We start from the raw sequence: 20,583 nt of genomic DNA, 5'->3' as shown, positions 1-20,583 counted from the left end.
GAACATTATTTTAGATGTCTAAAGGCTCAGCTAGTCTTCATCATCCTGGTACCCTTCAGAATTGTTGGGTTTAAGCTCCCTTCATTATCTGCCAGCATGGGAGGTGAAATCTAATAGAACTGCAGGGCATCAGAATTGTGAAAATACTTACTATCACACTAGTTGAATTTTAATCCAGGACAACAACAGCCATTTATATAGAAGTGAGCTGGTAAAGACAGCATACTACAATTGCTCATAACACTAGCATTCATATATGTGTTATTAATCATCAAAGCAGTCCAATGGTATGTTATTATTTCATAGAAAACAACCATCATGTATCTGTATGAAAATCACCATCATAATATTTGTAGCACTAGATGTTAACCTTCATCTTGTGCACAGATGGCTTTCATTGTTCCATCTTCTATCAACTCCAAAGTGATATATTATCAAGCTTTTCTGGTCTTGAGGTCTGTGAGAAATGGGTGGCTTGGCCAGTAGGATCTCTATCTTCTATCCCTCTTTGTTGGATTCCATGCACCAATCATCTGTTATCTCTCTGAATACACAACACTAGCTGCAACCTAAGGTGAGTTATGCATATGTAAGTTTAAGAATATATTTACGCAGGATTAAATGTATGGGTTTAAATACAGCAAACACAAGCAAGGCTGAATTCATTTGAAAAATATTTGCTCTGAAGTGAATAATGGTTAAAGTTCCAGAGGAATCAAAGTTCAGCTGGAGTCAACAAATTTCAAAATAATGGATTTTCTGTTAGAGACATCTACTGCTTGGTTGCATATGTAAGAATCAGATGATATAACCAATTTCATACAGCATATATAGACTGGAAGACTCTATTTCATTAAAAGCACAAAATATTATCTGAAAGTGGTAGCCTTCTATACTATAAAGCATGTTTGCAGGATAAATATTATTCACTGGGATCAGAAAACCAGGTTTAAAGCAGGGACACTATAGTACATCAGAGCACAGATCTTCCATAGATGCCTCCCTTGATGTTCAAAAGGCTACCTGTTCTACCTTCTGTTTAAAAGAGTCTTTCATTGAAAATAAATAAATAGTAGGTTGGCATGTTGTAACACAAAGCATCAGTCTTAATCCATCATCCCATTGATCTGAAGCAATGCCTTTGAATCTGACAAAAATTCCACTGAGATGGCAAACAGCATCCTAGGAGCTTGTTTATTGTTTGATTAATGAATGTTTTTGGACTGGCCATGCTCCATATACTATCAGAATATATCTCCAGCACAAAAATGCTGCCTATCCACAATTAACGCCTCTATGCTGCAAGTGGGTTCAAAAAGGCAGTTTAGAGAATGGAATCCTGCCTTTAAATTTTGTACACGACCAAGAACAAAGACATAAAGGTAGAAACTCATCAAGTGAGTGCTAGAGAAGAGGCTGACCACTGGTGACATGTGGTCTACAAATATATTTGCATATTCAGCAAGGATGTTTGCACTAAGGAACCTTTGTACATACAGCTGTGATGGTCAGGTTACAAGCTCATAAGAGGAAAACTAAAATAAACTTTATGTTAGGAAGCTATTGGCTGAAAACAACAAAATTCTCATCTGTCTATGGAATTTCTTCATCAAAATAAATATGCAACTGCAATAAAGGCTTAAGTTGCAATTAGGTATAGGGAAGAGGTACATAATTTTTACCTCCTCCCCAAGCTTCATAAAAAGTTCCTACCAAATTATAATTTTTGATGTGACAGATGAGGGAAATTATTAAATACCTGGGAAATAATTATATAAATGGATATTAAATTACACCTTTAAATGTTCAATTAAATCAAGCTTAGTTTTTGTCCTGGCCCCACCATTTATTTTTTGTAACTGTGTCCATTTTTTTCAATGTATACCCAGCATGTTACTCAAAGGACAAGTATGGCTTTTGACCTGAAAAAGATTTGGGTACTATGATCTAAGCTGACTTAGTTACATTTTAATAGGGAAATTCTTACCTGTAAGATCAAAATCTTTAGTTCATATCAGCTCTAAAATTAACCTCTTTCAATAGTAGTTACAAACACTTCCCAGCTAAAGGCATTTGCAAATATTATGTGGTAGTAGTAGTAGCAGCAGTAGCAGAGGAGGAAGAGGAACAGCAATAGCAAAAAATATAAAAGTAGAATGGAGAAAAATTCAGGTACTGAATTATTATACAGATAGGGCAATGTGGCAATGATATAAACAAACATGCTGGTGCATAAAAGATGTTCAGCAACACTGGAACTGCATGAAGAGGAAGAGAGTTATAAATATACACCTATATATAAACACATGGGTGGGTTCACTATACTTCCTAATGTGAACTGACAGATTGGACTGATGGGGCCTTCTGACTCAAGGCAGATGTTTCATTCAACTTCAAGCATGATTAACTTAAAATAAAATACTTAAAGAGGTTGCTACTTGCTGAAAGAATCTGAATTTTGTATATTACGATTATTTGACCCAAAAAAGAAGAAGAAAGAAGTGCAGCAGCTCCTCTGTAGAATTTTTTTAAAAATCCTTCTATTACCAATACAAAGATTACCCACAGTAAATGGATGAAGGTCTGTCTCTCTGTGTTTGTATTTATTTATTTAAAAGATCTGTATGGCCGCCCATCTTAAACACAACTCTGGGTGGCTTGCAACAATAAAACCAATTAGCTATAAAATCATAAACCATAAAAACAAAAAACAAGAACTTGGCACCTCGGTCATCCCCTTGGGATGCCCCACAAGCAGCTCCAGATATCCTAATTCTATTCCAGCACCTGAGTAAAAAGACAGGTCTTAATAGCCTTCTAAAAGGCTAAAAGGGTGGGGGCTGCCAAATCACCAGGGGGAGGGTGTCCCATAAGAGAGGGGCAGCCACAGAAAAGGCATGCTTCCGAGGTCCCACTAGATAGCAAGATGTCAGGGAAGGGACCTGAAAGGTTAAGCACTTAGAGAAGTTTATAGCCAGAAACAGGACAAATGCCAACACACATTTTCCTCTTATTTTTATATGCAAATATCAAAACTTGTTGGTAGGGTTTTGTTTTTTTATTTTTTGCCATCTGTCAAGTTTACCAGGCTATGAACACAGCAGGTGCTTCTGGGCTAGCGGAAGAGTTTGTGGTTTTCATTTTCTTGAGAAGCTGTCTTCAGCAAAAACAACAAGAGAACCAGGAAGCCGGTAAAATAATACTAAAACAACAATAAATCCGTAAAACCAAAATAAAAACATCTGGAAAAGTAATTTCTAACATGCTGTTTATTGTCTTTTCCCCTTGAAATGGGAAATTAATTCAGACAATTACATGTTTTATTATGGTATACTTTAAAATTTTGATTGGCTGACTGGAAACCCCTTATGGACTTTTTGCATAAAACAGAAAAAAATGAACTTATGATGTATGGTTTTGACAATTAGATTGGATAGATTATAGAAAGAAGAGAGTTACAGTATGTTGTAACCATAGAGTAAGAGGTAAATTTATAATTCTATTTATAACTGCTGTTTAAAAGTATAACTACTTTCAAAGATCAGAATGGCTTCTAAAAACGGTTACTTTGAATACAGGAACCATCCACCGCACTTTCCAACACCATGACAACTGTATGAATATGAAAAATCTGTAAGTACTGTGTGTAGCTTCTCATATCTCTACAAGCAGTAAACTTGTACAAGGAAGAAATGTTTGGCCTTAGAAAGCTTCTATTCCTGACTGTAGGTTCAGGAGGATGGAATATTAGGTATGTTTGCTGCCTAATTTATAAAAATAATAAAGGTGGGGTAGAAAACAAACCAACATATATTTAGATTTAAATATTTCAAGCTAGTTAAGTGTTACAAGGTATTTAGATTTCAGAACAATGTAGCCTTTTAATTAAAACAGACTAGGCATACCACTGTCGACGGGGATTGGGAGGAGGTCAAAAACAGCAAGATGGTGGATGTCAATGCTAGTTCTTAAAGATCTGGGATATTTTTACAATACTGTACTGGCTGGGGCTCCTAAATTTTAGAGAAGGGTACCACTGAGTATAACTATGTAGATTTAGCAAACAACACAGCTATTATCAGCAAGATGATAAATGCTCAGACCAACAAAAGGGATGGGTCTTGCACTTAGACACTTTATTCTCCTCCAACCTTGATGCCTCACTCTGGACAGTGCTGGCTGGACAGCTTATCCCTGTTCTTACTGGCATGCAGTACACATCAGGGTTTTCAATAATGAAAAACTTACATACTTTAGCTCTTTTCAAATATTTACATTCCATCAAACCAACTAAGTGCAATACGTAGTACTTATGCATACGTACATATATAATTTGTGCATATATGCATTTGTGTCAGATACACCCATGTTCCCTTCCATAAATACTGGTTTGCTCTAGAAACAACTTATGCTCCTTTTTGTTCTCCCTAATTCACACACTCATACTGTATGTAGCTAAATCTCAACAGAAGGTGATGACTATGAATCATTTACAATCAGCATGAGAATATTTCCTGAATCAAAACACGTAAAATCTCAGATGCCTGGACATTTGGCCTATAAAACTGTCGTGCTAGGTTTAAAGATCTGGGATATTTTTAAAATACTGTCTGGAACTCCTAAATTTTAGGGAACGGAATAACTACTAATAACAACATATATTAGCAAAGCAGATGGCTAAATGTATAAAACAAGTCTTTAAATTCAGTTTCATCAACAACTGAATAATTTCTCTTCATATATGCATAGCTGTATTTAATTTAAGAGGGAGATAAAGTGCAAAGAAAATTAAGAAAGAATTAAAAAGAGAACAAACGTTTGATATTTAAAAGAGGCTTTTGCTTTTACTTGAAATAAGTAAAGAAACTAGAATATCGCTGACTGATATATTTTAGAAAAAAGAGCTCCTTTTGTTTTAGAAAAATAGTGGAACTCACTTTGAGAAGGGTACACATGGGATCACTTTAAAGCAGTGATCATATACCCCACAAATGTACCATTTAACGATGGTGAGTAACAAAATTGGTCTCAGAGAAATTATAGTATTTTCAGCATACAATTTATCCTGTAGCTGCCAAGAACACAGTTCAGATTTAATATATTAGAAATAATTACTTTTAACTAACATTTCCGGCAATAAATTTAACACTCTCCAATAGCTAGCTCCAGCCCATAAGGCATATAATATTTAAAGGAGGGGGGGGGGTTGCTGTAAAGACAAACAAACTATCTTCAACATGAATTTAAAGCAGATGGTGACTTACAAAGGGACTAAAAAAACATAAATCCCCCACTCAAATTCTCAATGATTATGAGTGCAATTATGATTTCTTTTCAAATTACACTCGCGTTGCCACTCGGGAACTGTAGTGCGGACAAAGGATTAGGGCTAGGCAAATACATGAGACTCTTTCATCCTCTTCCTACCATCTGTGACCATACCCTGCCCTGATTGCTGCTGTTCCAGGTTTAGAAATGTGACCCTTATGCCTGAGGATGTACAGTGGCTGGACCACTGGTGGCAGTGGCAAAAGCTTCGCTTATCACACAAGGGGAAGCGGAGAACAGGGTAATAATTTTTGGCCCCTTGGACCATCTATTTTCCACCAATTTATCCGCAAGGGAAGCCAGATCCAGGTTAAGAACAGAGTAGGTTCTCAATAATAGGAGGAAAAGGGATAGAATGTTTGACTGAGAGCATAGTCTGGAAAGAGGTACAGGGTTTCCACTGTGCATGACGAATACAAGAGAGGGGTGGTCTACACTGTTGGCTTGTCATATGTACAGGAATGTGGATATAATCTTGATGAAGGTATGCAGAAGCAGTTAAGGAAAAATAAAAGATAATTCAGTCCTGGGAAAGAGGGCATAAGAAACTGAAAATAACCCCACCTTGATATTGATATAAGATGGGCCAAGGAAAACTCCATTCAAAATTCTGTTATAATATCCTACAGCAATAAATTGGCATTCCTGGAATCCTTGAGCTGTCTGTTTCATGACCTGGCCTACCCTCAAGGGCTGACATCATAAACCACAACCAACTTGTAATACCAAAGCTTAATATTTTGTTCTTGTCAATTGTGATTGTTGATTGGCTTTTTGGAAGCATGTAGTTGGCCACTGTAGGGAAATAGGATACAACTCTAGACAGATTTTCAGTCTGCTGTTCTTATGTTTTCTGTAAATTAAATTAAAGTATCTTAAGTCAAGCTCAGCTCCTGCTGACTTCATAGTCATGTCCGTGTAGGCTTTGAGGGATAGGGATTTGGCAGTAATACGAATTATGTTTTGCCATTATATTCTTCCAGGATTTCTTTCAACTTCCAAGTCTAGATTAGAGTCCTCCAGGATTACATGGAGGTCTCCCATCCAAATACTAACCTGGCCTAGACCTGCTTAGTTTTTGACCCAGACAAGATTAGCCAGATGCTGACATCCTGTTATACCCATTAAAATATATATAAAAGCTGAAGGCAATATCAGCAATCAGTGAATATATGCCAAAACAGCAGCTGTCTTGTGAATCCTTTCCTTCACTTACTCAAGCAACGCAGGGGATAGAAGCCCAAACAGAAAGAACAGCAGGCTGTAATATTCTTTATTTGAACGAATGACCCTGACATTAATTTTTAGAAGAAAGATGATTGCTTCATAACATATTCATGTATTAAAAGCTGGGACTTCCCATTCTGAACTTATTAACATTAGAATTCAACAGCATAGTGCTCCTCTCCCCTGGTTTATTAAAGAACAAAAGGTGACAGTCAGACAGATCCTAGAATATCCTTTTCTGCATCATGTTATTCTATATACCAGAGCACCCTGCTAGGCACAAACTGTCTTTTCCCTAGAGACCAGCCTGGAGAAAGAATTATGTTCTTAAGTTAAGCATATGTACACAACAGCATTTGTTGTCCCATGTCTTCCTTCCTTGTTGAAAGCTAAACTGTAGGAACTTTGGAACAGAAATGGGTCTTGTTCATTGCTATCTATTACACAGATGGAATAGATGGCTCTTTTCTTTTTCTTGTTGTAGGAGCTTTCAGGAAGTAGAGGAACATTTCCAGAACTAAAATCACAAGTGGCCAGACTAGGAAAACATGAGGTTTAAACGTATTTTAGTATAGCTCCCAGACAGGGGAATGTAATATACTTGGTTGGATGTGTCAGAAGGATCTTAGAATTTTAAATGATCATAGTTGAACGAGAGTTAACAATATGAGGTATCTGCCAAACAGGGTGCATCTATACAGAGAGAAAAATAATTTTATTCTATTCTACACCGTCAGCTTCTACCTGTAGTGCTATGTCCACTTCTGGGCACAACACTCTAAAAAGGATTCAGAGAAACTGAAAGTGAACAGGGGGCTGAAAACAGAAAGAATGAGGAAACTGGAAATGCTTATCCCCGAGAAGAGAAGACCAAGAGAAAACATGATAGCACTTTTCAAGTACCTTGGGGGGGGAGGGGGTATCTGAGAAGACCACAACTTGTTCTTTATCATCCCAGAGAATAGACATGGAAAAATAGTCTTAAATTACATGGAGGCAGATTCTGGTTCAGTGACAGAAAAAATGGTTTACGAATAAGAACAGCTGAACAGTGGAATCAATTACCAAACAAAATTATAGCATCCCATTCAGGGAATACAGTATCTTCAAGCAGAGGCTGGGCGGACATTTGTTGGGAATGCTTTAATTTGAAGTCTTGTACTGAGTAGGCATCTAGACTAAATAACTCCTTCCAATTGTATTATTTTAGTTTCCTTAGCAAATTCTTGCTCCTATCAACCCTCTCTTCCAGCCTATACTGGGACCTGAATGAGACCACAGAAGATAGTTCTAGATTTGAGTCAAAGAAAAGCACATTTCATAAGAACTAGTAAAAAAGGGGAAAAGAAGGATGTTGCATTTCAGTTTTTTCTATTTATGTAGAAGTGGTTGTCCCTGTTGTTTCAGAAACAAGGGGTGTCTATACCAACTCAGCTTTTGTCTCCCTGGTATGATTGGTGTGGATCATTAGAGGCAAGAGGAAGCCATCACAGGATGTGCTTCCTCTAAGAGGTCCAGCCTGTACTGGGACCTGAATGAGACCACAGAAGATAGTTCTAGATTTGAGTCAAAGAAAAGCACATTTCATAAGAACTAGTAAAAAAAGAGAAAAAGAAGGACTATGGCTTCCCAACCCTCTAAAGCTCCAAACCATCATGGACTGACTTTGCCACATTGTGATAGTTCAAGAACTAAAGAACACAATACAAGTATTAGCTTTTACTTAACCATTCAAAGAAAATTAAGAGGAAACTTCTTGTACTATAGTCCTTAAGCACAAAAAGGTGACAATAGGGAAATTCAATAATAACAGCTTTGTTGGCATTTATTAATCATAATAACTATCTGGAACCTCTTTACTGAAAGGCCATTATACTAGATGTTAACTACTATAGCCTGTAGTTCTTCATAGCCTTCCATTTGTATCTAGGTATTCAGTGTAAAAATCAGAAACTGGACTAGATGAACCTAATCCACCAGGACTCATTCTCTCTCTCTCTCTCTCAATACACACATACACACAAGCATAGTGGGACTTCTTCAAAGGTGAACAGGTGTTCAGTTTACTCTTAGAGGAAGCACATCCTGTGATGGCTTCCTCCTTGCCTCTAATGATCCACACCAATCATACCAGGAAGACAAAAGTTGAGTTGGTATAAACACCCCTTGTTTCTGAAACAACAGGGACAACCACTTCTACATAAATAGAAAAAACTGAAATGCAACATTGTGTTCCTTCTTCCTATTCTTCTTATATTACTATTGGAGGGGGATAAGAAATTTCCGAAAGAAATGAGGGAAGAAGAAATGAGGAGAGGGTCATACTGCAAGGAATCAGACAATACTGTAGCAGAAGTGGAGCAAAAAGATGAGAAAGAGAGGAAAATTGTTGAATATGATATGCATGGAATTGGAAGACAAAAAGTTTTCTTCTGTTTGTCTTTTCTTCTCAACAATATTGTGTCCCTGATTTGTAAATCATATTTAATGCATTAAGCCCATAGAAATAATCTGGTATTATTTCTAATCATTCCTTTGTTTCTTTATTTTTCCTTCCAAATTACAAATTAAACAGCACTGGTATCTCTGTTGAAAGATACAAAAATTGAACTGTTGTTTTACAAAATGGCACAAAGAATATAAAGCACTGAAAAAGGGGTTGATCTTCAGACTGAATGCACTGGAGCAACAAGGTTACAAACCAGAAGCACCTGAGCATCATACCCAATTATAAATGCCCAGGGGTTATCAAAATCACTCAACTATATCTGAAGTTTCCAAGTCAGACTACAGGAGCATAAACAGGTCCATAATACTGATTTATCTATTTTACTTCTAAAGTAACCTCTTAGATGTTTAGTATCACAGACAGGATGCCCTCAGGATACCAAGAAATACTGTAGATAACAGGTTCTGTTTCCTTTCCTTCATTAAAATACCTTTGCATATGAAAGAGAAAGCATTTCAGGATCACAAAAAACTGTTAGCAAGATAAATGTGCTCAAAAGTGAAAGCCCATTAATGAATAGTGTATTGCACAAAACAGTCTTAAAAATGATGTCAAAGAACATTTAGATACACAAAATAGGTATTCCGAAACAACACCAATCTTTTCAAGCTAAATGTCCCTAAGGGAACCAATCTGCCCACTATTAAAATTCACAGTGTTTTAAAGCTTATTCACACCTGAAGTTTCATCATAATGCTTACAGCAGTAACATATAAAGGAGCCCTCTCAAATCACAGATGGGAAAAATACTTCTTTAGAGCATCTCAGATAAAAAATGTTTTTAAAATTCAAGCCATTCCTACATTAATCTGGGATTTACTGCACTTGAGCTAACCAAGCAAAGTTTATGTACTGTGTGAAATGGCTATTTTAGACTCAAGAATGTCCTAACAATGTAAATGAGGAACACATTCATAATTTATCACAGGTTATTTATTCATTTGTACCTTGGCATTTCTTTAAGGAGTTCAGACTGATGTATAATACCCCCATTGGCTTTTCTTCAGAAATGGATTTATAGTAGACTAATATTCTCTAAGCCAAGAAAGGTCAGGGATTTATGGTATCTAATGCTTATTACTTGTCCACACATTATTTTGCAAAGCCTGAGATGGAAGTTAATATACTTTTAAGAGTTCTTTAATTGATTCTTAAGCATCCCTAATGGACAATGTAACTTAGCTGAATCCATTATTTGTATCTTAAATATTGCTTGTTATACTGTAGTAACAAAAAACAGATATTTACCTTCAAGTTGTCATATTTTATTATGATACATTTCTTTTTCTTTTCTTGTCACACTCTTCCCAACTCATCTGCATCTCATTGATCTCTTTTCTTCAGTGATCTATAAATTTTCTAGTTCCTCACTGTTAATAAAACTTTGTTTAATCCACATAGTTAAATTTTTTAACAAAATTATTATTTTGAGGCTCAATAAAATAGTCCACCTGTCATAATGACCATCTTATTTTCTTCCCCAATTACCTTTTAAACAATTTAATTGTGGAAAAAATGTTCAAGGCTTAAAACAGTTTGGCATCCATACAGAAGAGTAGAAGAGAAAATTTCTCCCTTTATATCATTACAAAGGTTTTAATTGATGTCAACAAATGGATGAGATCAAGTCATACAATAGATCAACATCCCCCTAAGAATTTGTCTAAAGAATAATATTGGTTAAAGAAAGCTTCCCTTCTTTTATACTATAAGGGAACAAAAAACAGCTCAAAGATTAGGCTAAAAGCAGTAGGAATGAGCTGTTTGTGGAGGACAATGGAAGTAGCTATGGCAGATGGTTAAAGCTCACCTTGTTCACATCTAAATTAAATATGGAATATCTGAATCAAGTTTTATGTTTAACTATTTATATTACTTATTCTCTACAGCCAATGTAATTGTTTGTTATTTTAGGTATTCCCACAGTTGCCAAAGGTTTATTTAATTTTTTTTTGCTTCCTCAATATATTGAAAATACTAACGACAGAACAGTTTTTAGAAATATGGAATTAATCATCACTACATAATTAGTAACTGCATATCATCTAACTTTGCTCCATCAAATCCTAACATAATTCATGTATTTATAATGAAATGAAAAATCAGACTCAAATATCTCTGAGCTGGAAAAAGTTAAAATGCATTACATCTTTTCCAGTGTTCAACAGTAGCTAAATTTAAAAACATAAGCATGCTACTGCAGAGTATAACTCCAAACTCCAAATGTCAAAAGGCTAGGGATGTAATATTAACAGAAACAAGAAAAAACGATTCCACCAAAAATGAGAAGTAATAGCTACAAAGCCAAAAGTATTTGCTTACAGTTACAACCTACTGAGAACAGTGTGATTTGACTGAAAGGAAAATGTGGGATTTTTTTTCCCAAATAACCGACCTTTAAAATAGTAGGGTTACCTTAGTATATGGTTATGCAAGTTACTTATTTATTTTCATTTAATCTTCCTTTTTTTAGAGAAGATTGTCTTAAATTCACAACTGCCATCTTTGGGATATCTACAAAACTTCAAAATAATATATAGTGGTTAGGCTGTACATCCTGTTAAACCCCGTGGTAACCAGTTCTAAGCACACAAGCTTCAGATGAAACTGCCAGTCAGTTTGCCACTAATAATCTTCTAAATATCATAGTCATGTTAAAAGTTTGATGTACACGTAAAAACACATTCACACAACCAGTTCATTATCAATGATAAATACATGATAAATGTGTGCAACCAATGGCCTTAACAATAAAAGGTATGCACTGTAAGTTTGCATACTGAACAAATGACTTCATTTATTTTCATGGAAATAAATTAATTCCATGGAAAAGTTAGAAATTAATCTGAAAGTATAGTGTTAACAGAAAATAATCCACAATCTCAACATCCCATGTACGTACACCAATGTGTATTTACCATGAAAAAGCATATAAACTTAAGGTATATATACTGTATAAGATGCAATCCACTGGAAGCCTCTCCTGCATAACATACTGAAGCTTCAGAGGATTTGCAAAGCTTCCTCTGTGTAACTTCCACACAACTTAGCAGAGCTTGTTTGGAAAAAAAACTGTTGCTTACAATATTTTGGAGAGTGCTCCAGACATGTAAAAACTGGACCTGTATAATGCTTATGCATTAAAGGCTGCAAATCTGAAAGTTATAAAGGGGAAAAATCTGACTCTGCCAAGCTGAAAATATTTAATTTACAGCATAGAGAGAGACAAAGACCAGTTTTACTATAAACCAAGGATGCTTGAATAGGAGAAGCATGTCACTTCCCCCCCTTTTTTTTTGCTTTTTAATGCCACAGTGCAGGACTTGTGTGTGTAGAGAGAATAGGAAAGTGTTAGTAAATCAATATTCATCCTCTTTTCTCCAATGAAAGCAAAAGTGAGGCAGAAAATCTAAATGTAACAGCTGAGCTATTTTCACAATTACAAATCTAAATAGTTAATTTAAATAGCACTGCAGGCACTCCTCAATTTTGCCATAGAGATACATCAGGCTAAATGTGGCTTTCCAAACCCAGAAATCCATAGAGCAAAAAAGCAAAGGGCTTTATTTTCATTCCCCTCTAGTCAATTCATGTCTATCTGCATTACTGCAATATATTTCACAACAGTTTAAGAATACCCACCCCTTGCTGACAGCTTTTTAGTGTTGATAATTTTGGCAGCATATTCTTGTCCTGTAGTGATTTTCATGCATCTTCTCACCACTGAGAAAGCCCCCCTGGAAGTCAATAAACAAGAGTAACATAAATGTCAGCTGGGGCTGTGCTACTTAACCATCTAATAATCTGAACAGAGTCAGAGAGAAGGTAATAAACAAACATTTTTTCTAAAAAACACCACCTTAATTTGGGTCTGTAGCAGTGAAGTGGATTTAAATTGTGATCAAGGGGTATTGTCTTCAAATATATTGAATGCATGTACATGCCCTGGAAGTGGCTACCTTAACACAAGAATTATGTACATTTTTCACACCCATCCTGTTTTGATTCAAAGGCATGTGTGAATATATTTTTGCAGTGAGATGCTGTTATTATTTAACGCATTTTCTTCCTCTTCTCAGGTAGACATAACACCTGCTATCTTTATTTAAGCTCAAGCCTCCATGGAGTGGCCTGGATTCAATAAATCTCACTACCTGCAGTTTTAAGCACAAGCAATTCCCTTGCAGAGCGAGCCCGGGAATTAGGCTGCTCTTTATGACAGGCTCACAACGCTAATACTCCGCCTGCCATTGGTAAAGCATTTTCAAGTCGTTTATATAACAGACTTAACACAGCACTGAATTCATAGATTTCTGTTGTAAGAAAATACAGTAATAAAAAGGAAGCTAGAGAAGAAGACAGATGGTTTGACTCTAAACGACACCCTTCTAATGAACAAAATGCACGGTTTCGTTACATTTCCCGGCACTTAAACGTGGGTAGAGCGCCCTGCCGCCCACATTTCTTTTGGACTGCTGTCGTTCGAGTGGACGTTCGACTGCGAACCACCCACGCTGCCCAGGGGCCAATTTCGTCACCGGTAGCTCTCCCAGGTTCATGTGTCCCCTCCACTTTACGAGAGGCGGGCAGGGAGGAAAATCCCGCGTCAAAACCTTGCTCGAGACAAGGTTCCTCGCTGCAAGAGCGTACGCCCCGTAAGAAACGAAGGAGAGCGGGAAGATCTGCTACGAGTGGATCGCCCACAGACACACGCAAACACGCCCTTCCGACCGGGCTGAACTTTACGCGTCAATAAACGCGGCAGCTCACGGTCTGAAGCTTAACGCGGAGCAAAACGGGCGAGAGGCGAAGCCGAGTCTCGCCGCCTCTATTCGTGCAACGGCTCCCCCGTCCCTCCCTCCCTCCGCTCGGCCACTATTCCAGCCCAGCCTCCGGCAGCTCGCCCCGAAGACACAGAGCGGAGCTGGCGAGCAGCGCGCTCTCCTCTTCGCGCGGTCTGACCCAGGGGCAGAGATCGACCCCGCGCAGCTCCCCGCTGGCGCGCCTTCCCGCCCAGCTGTCAAAGCTCCTTCTCTCCACCTTCCTTCTCCCCCACCGCCGCCGAGACAGGCACGCCCGTCCGCGGGCTTTCGGCCACTTACTTTCCAAGCTCCTCGAAGAGCTGGTATTCATCGGTAAACCTGGTGCAGGTTGCGGTTGAGGCCATCATGAGTCCGGCTTTCGCTGCCCTGGCGCCTCCGAGGAAGGGAAGTCGGAGGAAAGGTGGATTCAGCCAAGGGGAGGCGATCAGGACGGAAGATGGGAGGGCAACGGCGCTTCTTCTCCTCCTCCGCCTCCTCTTTTCCTCCGGGCGAGTCTCTCGGTCACGCTCCTTCTTGGCAGCTTCTTTAGACTTTCCGGCTGGCTTGTTTGTTTGGGAGGAGAGCCGGAGGGGAGGCAGGGGCGGGCTTCTCCGCGAACTTCCCCCGCTCTCGGCTCGCACGCTTCTGGGGTCTCTCCGGGAAGAGCTGGCTACGGAAGAGCTACCATCCAAAATGGAAACCCGAGGCCGCGGAGGAAAGCCTGCGCTTATGCGGCGAGAAGCAGCAGCAGCAGCAGCTCTGACAGATTTAATATCAGGAGCGGGACGAAGAAGAGGCGGGGGAGGATGACACCGTCGTCCCTGCTCGTGCAACCTCAGCGGCCCAGCCTCCCAGGATCGCCGGTTTCCGCCGGGGAGTCCCTCCAAAGCTCCCCTTTCCCGAGGGCTGCCTCGACAGCGGTGCCTCCGGGGAATCTTGCGCCCGATTCAAGGCAAGGGAAGCCCGGTCGGGAAAAGCGCCTGGCTTGGCTTGTCCTTCCTACTTGCTCCCCGGCAGCGGCCGCCTTGGCAGCTCTCCCGGATGCCTCCTCTCCCTTCTCTCTGTACCACACCTCCCTCTAGCGACGGCTCGGAAAGTCCCGCTGCCCGACTGGGCAGATCAGAGCGGCGCTGCCCGATCTTCCCCGCTTTCCCTTTTTTTAAGCCCCTACACCGACTGCGGGATGTGGGGCCCTATAGGTTTTGTTGAGAGCTCCGTGAGCGCCCCTCCTTCCTTCCCTCCCGGTCCGATTCTTTGTTCCAAGACGTGTGGATGAGTGGACGTGTAAAGCTTTCCAAGGAGATCGTCTGAAACAAAAGACTGGAAATACGGGCACTAAGTAATACGCCGGGCCACGGACCGTTTTGTATTTCTGCCTTTACAGTAAGGTCTCTCCTTTGGAAGGGCTTTCAGCCCAAATCGCCCAGCCTTAGATGCAGCTGATCCCCAGCAGGTTCCACCCCCAGCCTGGAGGAGGGAAGGCGTCCCCACCCTCTCACTCCATCCGCTCTTCACCGCGTTCCTTTCCGTGGCGTCACAATCTACACGATACCTCGTGCGCTCCATCCGGCCAGTCTCCGTTTGGAAACAAAAAGGGAGGAGAGAAAACAGAACGCTGCTTCTCTGATTCTCGCGAGATAGCTCAGCCTCTTTTAGGGAGGGGGAGGAGGAGGAGTTGGGATCGTTCTTTGCCGCGGGAGTCCTTGGCAAAGGGAGCGTTCCGTCGGAGAGGTATTGGCGGTCCTAATTAGCAAGGCGCTGCGTTTTTAAATCTGAAGTCTTAATTTTAAAAAAATGAGTTCTGCATTATACTATTTTTTGATAGGAATTAAAGCGTGTCGGGGTAAGCAAACACTCAGCATGCTGTAAGGCTACAATTTTGTATACACATATTTGGGGAAGCCCCCCAGTCGAAAGAACTGTGGGTCACGTCCTTAAGATTAGATGGAAGGCTCTGATCCCGGTACTGCACGCTTTTCTAGAAGAAGCGTCACTGAACACAGTAAAGCCTTCCGCATAATCTGCAAACAACGGTACAGGTAATTCGTGGGGATTTCTCGCTGAAGTCCATGAGAGCAAGCTCTGGGGGACAGCGGGATTTGAATACTGTAAAGATTCAGAGGTTTCCAGTGCCCATGCAATTATATACAAGTGTTGTTTGGGCCTACACAATAATATTTTGGGCAGCCTGCTTTAAGATACCGTAAAGCTTTTCAAAGTTGCAAGCTCTGCTGTTCGTTGAAGTAGAGCTCAGTAAAATGTATTCCACATTCAGAAATTCACACCGAGATATTCCTCTGCCTCATCCATTCATTCGTCCTCTTTCCAACTGACAAATTTTTTGGATAAGGAATATGCTACGGGGGTTATTTAATTTGGGGGGAAGTGCCTTTGAGTGATTATGGTTTGGGGAGATAATTACGATTTTTTGATCTATACTGAAAACCTGATCCCTACTGTTTGTATCTCAGTAGACCTTACTGGTTTCATTCCTGTTGGAGGTCAGCATATTTTCTTCAAGTAGGGCAGCTGTCCCTTTCAGCACTGAAGTCATGCTTGCTGGATCCTTTCATTGATACAAAGCAGAAGACAGCTGATCTTTAAATTAAAAGTATTCTTTACATTCTACACATAGGTTCAGATAAAGCCAATGACTTCAAGCTTATGATAGCAAGGGAAGGAACATGTTATTTGCAGAAACAGAAACAACACCAATGAATTTGAAATTATAAGAAAACTTCCACTATTTCAGTGCAGTGTAATTTTATTGTTTCAAAACACCAAGAGCCAGTGTGTCCATGTCCCTATTTTATACAGAACTTGTTTTTAGAATGTCTGATGATAAGAAAGAATGAATGCATTTAATTATTAAATTAAGAGACTAATCATCAGCTTAATGATAATTTCAGCGTTTACATGAGACATTGTTTAATATTGTGAAAAATTGTGTGTGCTTATAATAATTAAAATAGAGTAAAAGATATGAGTAAAGATTAGAATATTGAAAACCATTAAGCTAATGACTTATTTGTGTAGCCTTAAATGGCTATGACTTGAATAATGTGCGTTAATTGGTAAAGGGCATTCAGATTTATTTATTTATAATTTTATTTTGCAAAGCTTCTCCTCTTAGTCATTAGCATCAGTGGTTACCAAAGAGAAGACACAATCCATAAATGTTTAGAAAGGAAAGTTTTGCCAGGAGGGCTTTTTTAGTAATGTCTACCAGACTAAAAGTGACAAAAACCTTCCTTCATGGGGGAAAAAAATTGGCTGGATTCTTTTGGATATACTCTTCTCACTTCCCAAATCATGGACCCAGATTTACCACTACCCTGTCATGAGTAAGGATGGCGAGCAGGGGCTCCCATCCAGACTGTCAAGCGCATGCGTAGCACTGATGAATTGTTCAGCCATTCAAAGAGACACAGATCGGGACCGCCTTAACCCTTGGGGGTTATATGTCTGGGTTTTCCCACGCTTCTTCAGTTTGTTAGGATTCCTGTTAAGTACTAGCAATAAATATTAGAGACCAGTTTCTTGTCTCAGTGTGTTTCCTGGTTGTTAGGACATACCCTGCTTGAAAACTCTTTGCTATCTAGGGCTTGGGTGCTCTATCTCTGTGATGGAATGTGAGGGTGGCCTTGGAAGACTCACAGTGGGGGGAGAGAGATGCGGCCTAGGAAACAATTGTATATAAGAGAAAGAAGTCCACAACTGAGGAACTGACAAACTTAGGGCCTGTCCTAATCACTCCTGTGGTAAATAGGGAGGGCAGGAGATTTCTCCTTCAGACTTGCAAGATTTTGTTAATGTAGCCTTACAATAAAGTAGAATGAGCTCATCTCATTTCCTGTGGATTACCTGGGAGGGGTGACAATCTCCCCATCTAGCCCATGGGCACAGTTGGTCAACTCCTCCTATTGCACAGCAGGTCAACATTTAAAGTAGCACCAATAGAAGCTCTTTTAAAAAGCCTTAACTGCTACATGGTGGGCTTTGTGAATACTTGAAACAGGAAAGCTGCCAGGCCTTGCAATTATTGATGTTTGCTAGAAGATAAGCACTCCTTTGCAAGAAAAACAATTATAATGTGGTCTCTTGCTGTTTGAAGTCATTCTCAGCCTTGTTAGAAGCAACCTCAGAGGCTGATGAAGCTGCCTACCACGAGCTCTTTGAACTATTCAAGATACCACAAGTGACATGGTCAAGAACCCTTTCCAGCTAACTCTAACTTTAAAACCACAAAATTGCCACACTGAGAAACTCAACTGTTGTTACTTCCAGTGAAATTCACAAAAATAGAAGTTTGCTTAATCTTTGTATAGTCCAGTGTGCACATGGCAATTTATAGACTATAAAGGGGAAATCCCTGCTCCAAACTGCAGGCTCAGCTTCAACAAAGGTAAGGCAAAGAGGGAGGAAGTGGAGTCAAGAGTAAACAGGAGTATGGTTTGTATTAGTTTTATGCACTTAGCAAGAGGCATAAAGAGGTTCAGACTGGCTCTGCCCTAATTCACTAGCATATAAGAGGGAGGGAGTAGAAAATTCATTCAGGTTTTCAAGATTCTGTTATTATTGCCTACATCAGTATAGTATAGTTCCAGTCAGACTTGCAGAGCCTGCTTCCTGACCTTGCCTAGCAAAGGGCTGACACTTGAGCTCATAGAGAGTGATGGCCACAAAGTCACCAAGTGAGCTTGGTTGTTCAGCACCTTGACAATTGCATTATACTAGCACATTCATTTCTGGACTGATGGTCTTAACACAATCAAGAGACATTATTCCACATGTTTTCTGTGGTACGGAACAAAAAAAGTGGAATAAGCAGGAGGAAAATATAGAAGGATTATACATGAAATAAGTTTTCACCCCAGATGTCAACCCTTCCTGTATGTGTGAATAAGGCAGAGCGATGGCACAATATGCAGAGCACAGAGCCTCGTGAAGCCTAAGATATATTCAGGAGAAAGCTGTTACAGAGAAAACTAACAACGAGAAGTATGAAAGTTACACTGAAAGGATGAAAAATGGTTGTGATTCGCTTGAATGTACAAAGCTGCCCCTAAATAAATTGCCTCTGGTTAGTAGATTTTCTGTTGTGTGGCCATATAAGAAATGATGTAGCTTCCATGTAATATGTCTTCCTGTTTCTTAAAAGGCTTGGGATACATCAGATGCTATTACCAGCAGGCGCTATATTTCTGAAAGAACTATACATGTGACACTGCCTTTGGCACTGAGTGCCATTTAGCCAAGTTTAAGGAAAGACTAAAATGATTCTCCAAGTCCTTAGTAATCCTAATGCTAACATTAATCTGCCCTAGCAACAACCTCTTTCAAAACTAGCTATAGGAACTTAGTTATATAGCATATCTGAGTACCGTTTAATCCCATTTCTCCAAGGTTATCCTGTTTTGTTTTGGGTTTTAGAACATCAGACAATTAAAAGTATTTTCATCCAGCTGGATGCTGCACTACTGAATCAAACTACAGTGCCCCATATGGTTGATGGCTAGGGATTATGGGGGTTAGCATAAGAATGGGAGAATGAAATGAAGTATTTTCGTTTAAGTTGGTTTATTCTTTCTTGGGGGAGGGGGAAACACCACTGGTTTTAGCAATACGTTCTACTGATTTTATCTCAGATTGATTCCGTGTTGGATACAGGTTCTTCAAATGTCTGTACCTTTTCCTAGCTCAGAAATTAATTTTAGCATTTTCCTTTAGATACAGCCTCCTTGATGTCAGCCAAATGGATAGTTTTTTATTCATAGTGGCTGACAGTGGGGAGACCATTAGCTGTCACAAGGAAAACAACAAAAGCAAGATATTCCACAAGTTGTGGACAAGCCAAGAATCCAATAAAATGTACAGGAGGTGCTTTTTGTTTTTTGAAAGAGGAGGAAGCACATTAAACTAAAACCATACACAGATCTTGGCCATACAGTCATTTGGAAAACGTGTAAGATCCCCTTCACCTTATTTCCTTATGCAACACAGCTGTCTTGCCATGGTACATCATAAGTACAAATGTAATTGAGTTGCAAGAATGGTCAGGGAGTCACAAGGTGTATTTTAATTTTGTGGTGTTGATATTGTTCTAGACTTCGCTTACATGTTTTATATATTATGTTATACCATAGAAGTTTTACTTCTGTTGTAAGCTGCCATGAGCCAGTATGGAGCTGGCCGTGTATAAGTTCAGTAAAATACATAGCAACAGTGCAGTGCCTTGTTTGTGCTTGGGTTCAAATCCCTGCTTAGTCTTTAAACTTCATAACTCAGCAACCACAAGTTGTTTCGAATGTAAAATGGGAAGATTGACCATGTTGGATTATGTGGAGGGAGACCCAGGTTCTAGTCCACAGTCTGCCTCAGAAGCCCACTGGGTGACTTTGGGCAAGTCACATTCATCCCATCCTACTCACAGAATTACTGTTGTGGGGCCAGACAAGAGGAGTGAGCGGTATGTACACTACCTTGAGCTGTATAAAGGCAGAATATAAATCTAATGAATAAATAATGAATTAACTCACTCTCATTCTAAGCTGGCTGCTTTTCAAAAGTGTTAAGTCTTTTGCTTTCGTAATTTACATTTAGAATGGCTATTGGAAGTGCTGATTGCAAAGATGGGAGTTTTAGTGCAGCATATTGAAAAAACAGGTTAGGGAAGTCTATCCTATCCTATTATTCCTACTGGAAAAATAAAAGAGT

The 20,583-nt window shown here is 39.3% G+C and overlaps 1 protein-coding gene across 7 annotated transcripts in view; it reads right to left on the bottom strand.

The window, feature by feature from the left end:
- CAMK2D (calcium/calmodulin dependent protein kinase II delta) overlaps nt 1–15,117 on the bottom strand; it is a 136,226-nt gene extending 121,109 nt beyond the window's left edge. The window contains exons 1-2 of one of the 7 annotated variants that reach the window (XM_063310624.1): nt 14,167–15,117; nt 12,707–12,801 (exon numbers count right to left, since the gene is read on the bottom strand). In XM_063310624.1, the coding sequence (XP_063166694.1) occupies nt 12,707–12,801; nt 14,167–14,234 (163 nt within the window). In that variant the 5' untranslated portion in view covers nt 14,235–15,117. The remainder of the gene's footprint in view (nt 1–12,706; nt 12,802–14,166) is intronic. The other 6 variants (XM_063310625.1, XM_063310618.1, XM_063310626.1 and 3 more) reach the window with 6 other exon arrangements.
- Between the last annotated feature and the right edge of the window lie 5,466 nt (nt 15,118–20,583).

Source organism: Candoia aspera, chromosome 8 (genome assembly GCF_035149785.1).
Source record: "Candoia aspera isolate rCanAsp1 chromosome 8, rCanAsp1.hap2, whole genome shotgun sequence".
NCBI classification, from domain to species: Eukaryota; Metazoa; Chordata; class Lepidosauria; order Squamata; family Boidae; genus Candoia; species Candoia aspera.
This window is presented reverse-complemented; position numbering and strand designations above follow the sequence as displayed.